Genomic DNA, 12,087 nt, shown 5'->3' on the forward strand with positions numbered 1-12,087 from the left:
ATTTCAAAATTCATCAATTTTGAAGATATGTTTGAATGCCTAAATGAAAGAAGAATACGTTTTCATTAAATGTGAGATGCAGTCAGCGCAGTTCTTATTTAAAACATACTAATAAAACTAAAATATAAGTCGACAATATCAAATGAAATAACTAATATTCTAATAAATATTTAAAAACTTATTCGAATTCGCAAAAACCATAAAAAAAATAAAATTCTATAAAAATAGAAACTGCGCCCTCAACACACGACCAGAACATTGGAATTTGGCAACGTGTATAGAGGTCCTAGAAAAATATCTGTTTTTTGTTTATACATGCATTCTTATGGTGTTTTAAAAATTTTTCCAAGAAAAGACAGTTATTTAAAGAAATAATTTAATACTGTAATAATGTGGAATAGTTCAAAACAATAAAAGCCCACAAATGATCCCAACCCAAATGTATGAGTGACGATAAGCTTAAAAGTCAGTGGCGTACCATCAATTGTATCCTGTCATCAAGCATCATGCACGTGATGCACATGTGAGGAATGCGCTAAAAACAAATAGTTAACCTAAAATATAAACAAAAACTGCCAAAAAGCCAAGAAAAATAAATACAAGTCCAGTTATTAATTGTGATTGTTAATGTTCACATATAAATTAGACAATCTTTGTGTAAGTTAATATCAGTAAATTAACTCAACACTCAAAAATGGTTAAGCAAAAAAGTGAATCTATCAGCCAGTCAAAAACTTTAAAGGTGGTTCTTGAGGATTGTAAATCTCCTTCTGAAGGGCAGTTACCAAAGAAGGCACAACTAATAGATGCAACGTCCAAGAAAAGAAAAAGAAAAAATTCAACAAATTCTATGAAAACTGAACAACCACCAGAAAATATTTGTCAAAATATGACGACTCGGTCTAATTCTAAAAGAATAAAAACATTACAAAAGGTTATTTACAAAAATAAGTATTTCCCAGAAGAATATTTACCAAAGAAAACGAAATTAGTCGAATCAATTTTGGAACAAAAGAAGAAAAGCTTAAATTTATCCACTGTTTTGCACACTGACGATGAAGAGGAAATAGCAGATAATGTTCGTCGAGATTTACTTGAGGAAGAGAGAAAAAGAATATTTAGTAGTGTTCCTTCGAGAAGAAGGAAACGAAAGACACTAATAAAGTCAGAAAGTGAGTCCGAGGTGCCACTCGATGTTTTACAAGCATCTAGATTGAAAGAGGTGCTTTCCAAACTTAGCAGCAAAGAGAAGCCCGTTAAACTAAATTTCAAAGTTAAAAGCTGCATTACAAGTAAGGATTCAACATCAAGAGGTTCGTGGCGCTCACCTGGTTACTTATTGAGCACAATTGTTGAGTGTCTCTTAAAGAGAAAATGGAATATTTTGCCATATCTCATTTTGGAGCTTATTAATATAAACAAAGAGCATTATAAGCCTATTATTAGACTAGTAAGTATATATTTTAAAATACAATTCCGATTATATATCATCGCCTACGTGCAATAGTGGCACACTTCAAAACAAATGATTAAGGTTTTAATATCACGTTTATTTCATCACTTTTTATTACTATCCTAATACTAGAAATAAAATAAATTTAATAAAATTCGCAATATTCAATTTTTTTTTGTTTGAATTTGATGGCCTTGGCCGAGCCAATTAGCCAGACATTTTGTTATTTTAAAAACAAACAAATTTGATTTTTCAATCAGAGGAATTTTTTCTGTATTTGTAACTCTAAATACATAACAAACAAACATTATTATCTACAATTATTATCTAAATAATACTCTGTTTTGGTTGTACATTTTTTTTGTAAATTTTATTTTTTGTTGTATTTTTTGTATATTGTTAATTTGTTTTTTTTTATTATTTTTTTTATTGTTATTTTTTATAAATTGTTTTTTTTACTACGCTAAGACGTAAACCTGGTTCAACATCGCGGAGGTTTACATCTTTTTAGTTTTTTTTCTCTCTTTTTTTTTGCTTTTCCTTTTCTCTTTTTTTGTTCTTTTCTTTTTTCAATTATAATATACAATAATTACTTAAATCTACAGGGTTTAAAAATAATTTTAACAAACATGCCTGCTTTGTTTTAACAAAATTTCTTAAATACAGGGTAAATTTTATTGCTACAATCTATATTTACAGTTTTTGATATGTTCGTAAATTGTTCAGGTAGACGGGAAGTGGAATTTTTAATATATTAAGATTATCATAAAATTTGTTTATATTTACTGATTGATGTGAACATTCGAGGAGAATAATATGTAGTAGATCACCTTCTTTTCCACACTCACAGTTAGGTGACTCTGTGAGACCCAAACTGTACATATGAAGGGGGGTAAGAGCATGATTACATCTCGATTTATTTATAACTCTTATGAAATGGTGATTTGATACAGAATGAAACCATCTTTTATCCGAAATGGGTAGTAAGTTCATGGGAAGTTCTTCGCCTATTTCTAGGGCGGATTTGGCTAGCCTGTCTACTATTTCGTTACCCCTAATGCCTGTGTGTCCCTTTATCCATGATATAATGATGTTTTTTCCTAAATTTGCAATTTTATTATAAAGAGTCATAATTTCCAGTTCTATATGATTTAGTTGTTGGGACTTATGTACGTTAGTTAGTCTATCAACGACACTCTTACTGTCTGTAAATATTATGCAGCTATAGGGTTCGTTACTAAATAATTGTCTTAAAGCAAAAAGTATAAAGCAATATTCAATATCATATTATCAATGAATATATCAATATTCAATTCGCAATATTGCTTTTGATGCTAAAATCTTTTTTAAAAAACAAAAATAAAGATTTTTGTCATGAGTTTTTCCCAAAATCATTTTCCCTATCATTTTTTGGTTGTTTTCCCGAGAAGTGCTTCATTTTATGGATATTTCACAGTGAAATATTCAATTTGGAAGTTGGCGAATAAGAACCTATATTTTATTAGCCACAACTCTGCTTTTACTCGATCTACAGACTTCATACATACACAGTTTTTTTTCACTTTTTTATAAGCTATATTTTTGCTAAAAATATTTTTTTCTCAATTATTTCTCTTTCATATAGACAGAAAGGATCTCTTTTGTCTTTCCATAGTAAGCAACAAGTAAGTCCACATTTAGGGAGCAATAAAACATTATTATTAACCCTTTGATGTAAGATGTGATGACAAGTAGTAAAGTGTTGTACAAGTCGTTGGCATGTACATGTACATACCTACTGAAAAGTGCACTGACGTCGCCCTGGCTGTTTAATCAATCTAATATTTCTAAGATTATGTAAAATATCTCTATCTTTTTTTTTATATTTATTCTGACAATAAAACAGTGAAAACGTTTGTTTTCTATACTTCCACAAAATTTACTACAACTATGTGACTACAGTTTCGGCAGAGTGCCTTTCTCAAGTGATTTAGTTTACAATGGTTTGCCTATTTAAAGTCTTTAACTGAAGAGGTTGAGGAGTGGGGAGCTGTTTGTCTCGAGTTGGTCATTCAGAATTATATCTGTATTTTTTAATTTATTAATTTCCATAGATTCTAATAAAGATAGCTCCTCCACTCCTCAACCTCTTCAGTTAAAGACTTTAAATAGACAAACCATTGTAAACTAAATCACTTGAGAAAGGCACTCTGCCGAAACAGCTGTAGTCACATAGTTGTAATAAATTTTGTGGAAGTATAGAAAACAAACGTTTTCACTGTTTTATTGTCAGAGAAAATGAACTTCCATCAAGTAACGGTCGAATCCATCAATTATATTTATTCTAATCTAAAGAATTTGTATTTGGTAGAACTGAACAAGCCATGTTAAATAAACTACACTTGAATTTAAAATTGAATGATGTATTAATTAAACTCTCATTTTGTTCAAATAAAATTCATGTTTTTATACTACAGTTTACTTTAAGGGATGGGTACGTATTTTCGGCTGCAATGCTATTCAAATGGGGATTTATTTTTTTCGAATCCTGAGAAAACTAATAGGTATTTTTGAAAAATTTAAACGCTGAATGAAAGATAACGTTATTAGCAAGGGCCGAAAGTCCCTGAGAACTTCTATAATGTTTATTTTAATAAGTTACAGGGGTGAAAAACTAAGAGAAAATTTAGTGTGATTTTTAATTTCAAATATCTCATTCAAAATAAAGTTTTTATTTATTCTAAGGGACTTTTGGCCCTCGGTAATAATTTAGTCTTTCATTCTGCATTTAAATTTTTCAAAAATATTTATTGGTTTTTTCAGGATTCGAAAAAAATGAACACAATATCCGTGGTAATATTTTCCAAATCTATCTTTGTCTTACAACGCACTCAGTTGAATAGAATATTGTCAGCATATTGTCAGTCAGACAGTGACAATCAGTGGCAGTTTTAAATATTTGAAATGGCATCAGGAATATTTTGAGTTGTTGATTAAATAATATTGATATATAGTGTATTTGATAAATAATTTATTTAAGACGTGAACTTAATAAAAAGTTATTTATTGTGTATTATTTGTGGAAGATCCAAGCAGAGAATACATCAGGATAATATATTCTGTGATCCAAGTATTTTGTTGTTAAAGATGTTCAAAATTGTAAGCGTTCCATAGTAATAATATATTATTAAAAAATCACTTTTCCTCTTTTCTCGATTGAGTATTAGTTTTTGTTGTACATATCAATTATTACAATCACTGAATACAGCGTTAGTGAAAAAATTATCACATTTATTAACTGAATTAATAATTTGCAATTATACAAATAACAGTTATCCAAGAACATGCAAAAGCCATCTCTTTAAGTTAATGATGACATTTTCAAGTAGAATGACATTCTAGTAATGTTTACATATCCATACCAGTGTGAATTTTACTACACGTAATTTGCTGTGTAAAGACAGAAAAAGTAGGGATAGCCGTAAAATATTTGCGAATTATGTACCGATGGCCTTAAAATGGGTCTTAGTTTTCTTTATTGTATTTATTTTAAAACCATTTTTTCTTTCATTGATTTTGACTCTTGTTGATCTAGACTGTTTTTTTAGCTGTATGAAGTATGTGATCAGCATCATCCTGTAATACGAGAACATGGTTTAAAAGGAAAACACAAGGATATCAAAAGGCGTCAAAAAATTGGAAGTGATACCACTATAGTTTAACACATTTGCTGGGCATGACTCAAATCAGAGTCAAAGTGATACTATAGTTGTGCATGACACTGATCGGGGACAGTAACCTGTTGATTTTAAATTACTATATATTTTTGCTGTTCCTGGATAACAACTGTCGCGAAAAGTCCACAGCGAATTTGTTAAAAAATAAATCCTAATTATATTAAAATTCATTGATATTGTTATTATTGATAATTTTATTATTGATAATGTTATAATAAATTATTATGAATGAAATAAAACAGAGAAATACTCGCAATCATTTATTGTATTACTCTGACGGCCGGTTTTACTGTCTATAATCATCAGGTCCGGTAACAGCATCTATACTCATCCAACCTCAAAAGTCCACTGCTGAACTTAGGCCTCCCCAAGTAGCACCGAACGGGTTTATTAAGTCTTTTAAGGATGCTTTAAAACTGTAGAATAAAACTAAAATTAAAACCAATTGGTTTTTAAGTACATATACCTTAAGGTTACATAAAACCGCTTTCAGCATAAAAGGGCACACACTGAAAAAGGTCAATAAAATCAAAAATAAAAACCATCCTAAAACTTTGTTTTCTTAAGCAACTGGTTTTAAAGCTGCTGTGAAGGTGCTTTTAAAACCATGTTAAAAGACACTTTAAGTGCAGGCAGTTTTATAGCAAACTTAAAAAGGTTTCTTAAATGGAGACTTTTAAAGACAATTTACCATATTAAATGATTATTTAAACCCAGATACTCCATATAGTCCAACAAATGTTTTATGATAGGTAAATAGATACGTATTTGTAACCACAAGATAATAAAAAGTACTTTCAAGGTAGAAAACCACTTGCGCACCCAACTTTATTGATAACGTTAACAAAAATAGGTCTAAATAACTCACGCGCCCTAAAATTTCTGACTTGGCGATTAAAAAATAATAATAAAACAGACGAAGTAGTTTTCAATCCTAATAGTAAATTAATAATATTTAAAATATTAAAAACATTACTAAAAGATTTTTAAATTGAAAACTTATTGGTACACTTTCCTGGTGACACCTTCAAGACTTCTACAATTTGCAAGTCAAATGGATGCTGCAGTGAAGACGAGAGGGAAGGAATCATACACTATGCCGTTCACATCCCCCGTCTGCAGCTGTTAAAGTTCCAACGGAAAAATGCACCTAGTTACTCTACGGAGTAATACGACTATCGTAACTTCGCTCACGATGCGAATCGGTCAGAATATGGAGAACAGTGCCTACATTCTTTCCGATGAAGCTCCAATAAGAGCTGAAAATCTCGGTTCAAGGGACTGGACTGCACTCTGTATTCTGATTGAAAAGTAAGATTGTGTTGCCTTCGCATTGCAACCGAATAAAAATGGTATACATTTTTATAATAATAAAACAATTTAAATCAGAGAAATATTAATTTGAAAGAGAAATAATTTTATCTACAATTTTAATGTTTTAACGCTAAAATCGAATTTATGTCTTTAAGTCGCTTATTTATAAATTTTATGTAAGCTTTATATTGTAATCTATCATGGCTTTCAGCATCTTCAGAAAGAAATATAGCTGAAAACCAATTAAAACTATTTAGTCCATCGACAGAGAATTGTTGAGATCTAATTTTATACCTTTCCGAGAGCATATATCCTACATAAAAGCAAGATTGCCTTGGAATTAAAACAATTTAGTTTTAATGCTGCTGTCAATAATGCCACTCGGTTTTAATGTGAATCTAATTTAAAATCGAGACGTCGGTCGTAGTGTTGTATTCTTTGAAAAATAAGCCGTAATGAACAGTTTGTTTATATTTTAAGTACTTGCGACTTATTTCTTCCGTACTAACTGTACTTCTACTTTTTACAACACACTACACCACTGTTTCGCTCTAAAACAAATAGCCGACCATTTTGGACATGAAAGAAGAGGGGATGAGTTTAGTTTTATTGTTTCTAACAAGAAGCATAGCTTAGCCTTTACGCTATAACCAAATTGATTCAGTTAAGAGCGTTTGGTTTTAATATAACCTAATAATTGCTTTTAAGAAAGCAACTTTAATATGATTTACTGACCTAATAGTCTTGAGATCAAGTAGTTTTAATAATAGGTTTTATTAGTCATATTAGGAGAATCTTTAAAACTGCAATAAAACTAAAATAAGGTCACAAGCTATAATCTAATAAAACCAAATAGTCCGGAAGTTCTTCCTAAAACTGATTGGTTTTAAAGTGAACTGGGAATAAACCATTTTAAAACTACAATAAGACAAATTATCTATTAAGATTAAATTAATTAGTCTTATTTGATACTCTTATTACATACTTTAAAACTAGTGACAAATGCTTAACGGTTTTAAAGTTCTGGCAGTATATCTACAAGGTAAGTTTAAAACCATTATCTTCTTATTTACCACAATAAAACCTTTATAAACCTTAAATAAAACTAAAATGTTTTTATTGTGCTACTTTGGGCCTCCAATGGTTTGCAACCCTGTCTATCCTGCGCCGCTCATCCAGTTTTTATTTATCCTTAAATCATTGGTCCATCCTATAGATGGTCGACCGATGCTTCTCTTTTTCTCCATTCCAATAACCTATTTGTCCATCGCCCTTCTGTCATTCTGGCTATGTGTCCTGCGCAACTCTATTTTAGTCTGGCTATCATGTCGATGATGTCTATTACCTTTGCTCTTCTGCTGATCTCTTCGTTTTTGATTTTGTCTGTCACTCTTAGTTTGGTAGCTGAGGCTTTAGTTAGAGTACCTAAGTGTTTCTACTCTGTACGTCAAGACTGGAAGGACGCACTGATCAAATACCTTTCTCTTTAGGCATGTGGGCAACTCACTTTTAAAAGTTTCTCTCAGTTTTCCATATGCTGCCCACTCAAGACTGATTCATCTCTTCGGTTCATGAAGGTCTGGTTATCCCTGCCAATCGTAATTTCATGTCCCAGGTATTTCTATCTATCTACGAGTTCTGTTTCTTTCCCACCAATACTGATGCTCTGGTTGGGTACCATATTTGTCATTATTTTTGTTTTTGAGATGTTACGTAACTACATCTTAAAACCCACCAAATTTCATTTGCAATGTCAAACATGAGGCTATAGTTGGGTTTTAATTTCAGTATTTTATAAATGCTAGAATACCTATTCCACAGGGTGATGTGAACTTTGAGGGAAAAAAACAGTTATTTGATTGGAAAACCCAGTATACAATGAAAATTTGCTTGCTTTGCAACAATATTATTACAGCGATATTGGTAAAGAATAAGGCTATAACATATTAAAAAATCACTTAAATCCGACAACAGGTTCAAGAAATTCAGAAATTCAAGACATCAAAAATTATAAATGTAAGCCCAAATACTTACGATGTCGGGATAGTATCACGAGTTTTTCCTGGTTTTCCCTCGAGATTTACTATGGAATCTCTAGCGCGAGAATTTTACTGCCACCGTTGCATTTGGTTGTCTTTTTAAAGACAGAGCACATGCTATGATTTTTTGTGGCGGATATTCTTGAGTTGGGTTGATTTCATGTAATCAAATGAACTATATTTCAGTAAAGTCGTCACAGGAACGCAACTCATAAATATTGGCAATATCATTTTAAAGTCTTCTACTTTATAATGTATAACTATAGCATTTTAAATGTCCCTACAGAGGAAAAAGAAGACGATGTCAAAGAAAAATTCTATGAAGACCTAGAAGCTGCATACCATTCATGCCCAAAGAATGACATCAAAATTATTTATGGTGACCTCAACGCAAAAATAGGAAAAGAGCCACAATACCTACCAACGATAGTTAAGCACAGCCTCCATGAAGTATCCAATGACAATGGCATCAGACTAATAAATCTAGCAACTTCTCTTAACATGGTCATTGCCAGCACATGCTTCCAGCGAAAAAATATTCATAAGGGAACGTGGAGATCTCCAGATGGGGTTACAGTAAACATGATCGATCATGTTATTATTGACTCTAGACATCACTCAGACGTAATAAACGTATGCAGCAGATGAGGGGCAAATGCAGACTCAGATCACTACCTAGTGGAAAGTAGAATAAGAGCCAGAATCTCAAATATTAAAAAAGAAAATGGATCCAAAATTGAAAAATATGAAATAAAAACTTAGCAGAAAACAGCAAAAGAACCAAATACAAAGAATATATAAAAGGAAGGCTAGAAAACAGACAAAAGCACGAGGATATAAACAGAGAATCGGAAGGATATAAAAACATCATACAAGACGCTGCCAAAGAGACTTTGGGTTTACAAAAAAAGGTCAAACCAACTGAAGGGAAGTGGTTCGATGAAGAGTGTCGTAACATAACAGAAAGAAAAAATAATGCATATCAACGACTACAACAACGACATAGAACAAGACAGGCAGAGGAGGAATATAGAATGCTAAGGAGGGAAGAGAAGACACCGCAGAAAGAAAAGAGAACATATAGAAAAAGAACTCCAAGAAATTGAAGAATTAAATAAACCAACAGAAACCAGAAAATTCTACCAAAAACTTAACAAAAGCAGAAAAGAATTTAAACCAAGAACAATGATGTGCAGAGGCAAAGAAGGAGATATAGTAACTCAACAGAGTGAAATACTGCAAAGATGGACTGAATTCTTCAAAGAGAAGTTTGAACAAAACGGAGATCCACTATACGATGAAATTATACTGGATCAAACGGATACCAGAGAAACAATCCCCCCTTCAGAAGCTGAAATGCAAGAAGCAGTTACCAGACTGAAAAACAACAAGTCACCTGGATTGGACAACATTAGCGCAGAATTAATAAAAGAAGGCGGAGACTCCCTATTGAATGCGATACATGAACTTATAGTGAACATATGGAATAATAAACAACTGCCACAAGACTGGAATACCGGAGTAATCATTCCACTACATAAAAAGGGAGATCAGCTTCAATGTAACAAATACCGGGCAATAACGCTACTGACTGTGGCATATAAAATACTGTCAAATATTGTGTCTGAGCGATTGAGACCATATGCGGAACAAATAGTTGGGGGATATCAATGTGGTTTCTGCAGGCAGAAGTCCACAATAGATCAGATCTTCGTTTTGAGACAAATCTTGGAAAAGACTAGTGAATTTAATATAGAAACACATCATCTCTTCATTGACTTTGAGAGTGCCTATGATAGTATCCATCGAGAATTTCTGATCAACGCCCTGAATGAGTTTAATATTCCAACTCATCTCATTGAAATAGTAAAAGAAACACTTAAAGTACAAAGCAGGGTTCGAATTCAAAACGCACTAACAGATACAATCCATGTTAGAACGGGTCTACGACAGGGAGATGCCCTATATAGGATATCCTGTATTCTATTCAACATCAGATTAGAGAAAATAATTAGAGAGTCAAAAGTCAACACCAGAGGAACAATAATAACAAAAAGTGTACAAATATTGGTATTTGCAGATGATGTTGATATCATAGCTAGAAGTAAAAGAGAAATGATAGAAGCATTTAATGCTATAGAAAGAGCGGCACAAAACAGTGGCCTAAATATTAATGAAATAAAAACCAAATACATGAAGGCCGGCAAATCGACAGGCCAAAGAAACCTACAGAATCTGACAATAGGAGACTATAACATCGAAAGCGTAAAAAATTTTTCATATCTAGGTTCACTATAGTTACCGCAGATAACAATATCAGCGAAGAAGTTAAGAGAAGAATACATATTGCTAATAAAACATATAATTGACTCATTAAACATCTAAGATCTAACAACATCACGAGAAAAACCAAATGCAAAATATACAAAACCCTGATAAAACCGGTCCTTATATATGGATCAGAGACATGGACACTGACGAAAAGCGATGAGAACTTATATAGGTACGTTTGAACGAAAAATCCTTAGACACATATATAAGGGGGTGAAAGAAAATGACTTATGGCGCAGAAGATATAATTTTGAACTATACGCAGCATACAACGAACCCGACGTCATAACATCCATAAAGATCGGACGTCTGCGCTGGATGGGCCATGTTGAACGAATGTTGGAGACCAAAACACATAATGAAGCAAACACCAGTAGGGAGAAGGTCAAAGGGAAGACCCAAACTTGATACATGGAACAAGATCTGAATACACTTGAGATTACCCACTGGAAGAACAAAGCAAGGAACAGAACAGAATGGCGGAAAATCCTAGAACAAGCCAGGACCCAAAAAGGGTTGTCGAGCTACTGATGATGATGACTTTATAATGTATAATATATGTCTGAATTGCCGATATAAATGGGTCAGATTAAATAAATTAGAAGAATTTTTTAGGTACTATAAGCAACAACATTTTTGTTTAATTGAGTATTATTTTTTATTTTGACAACGACACCCGACTTTAGCGTCAAAACGTTAATAAAATAACATTTTTAAGGTGGGCAGTTAATTTTACCGGTGAGTGTATACATCCGTACCCAGGCCTGGCCCCAGGGGTGGGCGGCATATTTAGGGACGGCAAATTTTAGAGAACAGCCAATTTTTGAAATTGAAGAAATAATAAATTATGTTTTTAATATGATAAAAAATCAATATTATGACAAGAGCGGCAAAAATTCAACTGTAAAAATGAGAATTAAATAAGTGAAACAATAACAATAATTGCAATGTTCATTCGACGGGAAATCGACAACACCGCCTTCTCCTTAATCGCATAAGAATAGTGGGGTCATAACTAAATTAAATTCACTGAAATTTACAAAATTAACTTTACTGGAAATGGATATAATAATTGGAAACATATGGCTGAAGCTTTGTCCAGTCAATGTTAATATCAATAATAACATGTCTTTGTTTATATGTCATTGTTTATATCAATAATACAGTTCTTAGCACAACAGTGTCTTCCATTGAGGGGCGATTTTGATAAACTTTTTCATCAAAACAATGCTAA

General features: G+C 32.1%; 1 protein-coding gene across 1 annotated transcript; it reads left to right on the forward strand.

Moving 5' to 3' along the window:
- The first annotated feature begins 474 nt into the window (after positions 1–474).
- LOC114331359 (uncharacterized) lies at positions 475–5,425 on the forward strand. The gene is made up of 2 exons (XM_028280911.2): positions 475–1,450; positions 5,041–5,425. Exons 1-2 carry the CDS (start codon positions 695–697, stop codon positions 5,152–5,154), a joined length of 870 nt encoding a protein of 289 aa, XP_028136712.2. The 5' UTR covers positions 475–694; the 3' UTR covers positions 5,155–5,425.
- The last annotated feature ends 6,662 nt before the right edge of the window (positions 5,426–12,087 follow it).

This window comes from Diabrotica virgifera, chromosome 6, assembly GCF_917563875.1.
Source record: "Diabrotica virgifera virgifera chromosome 6, PGI_DIABVI_V3a".
NCBI lineage: Eukaryota > Metazoa > Arthropoda > Insecta > Coleoptera > Chrysomelidae > Diabrotica > Diabrotica virgifera.

Excerpts from the sequence above, each read along its gene's own strand:
- LOC114331359 (XM_028280911.2), top strand. The coding sequence starts at position 695 with ATGGTTAAGCAAAAAAGTGAATCTATCAGCCAGTCAAAAACTTTAAAG. Across the intron at positions 1,451-5,040 it reads ATAAGCCTATTATTAGACTA|CTGTATGAAGTATGTGATCA; the intron begins GTAAGTATATAT and ends CTGTTTTTTTAG.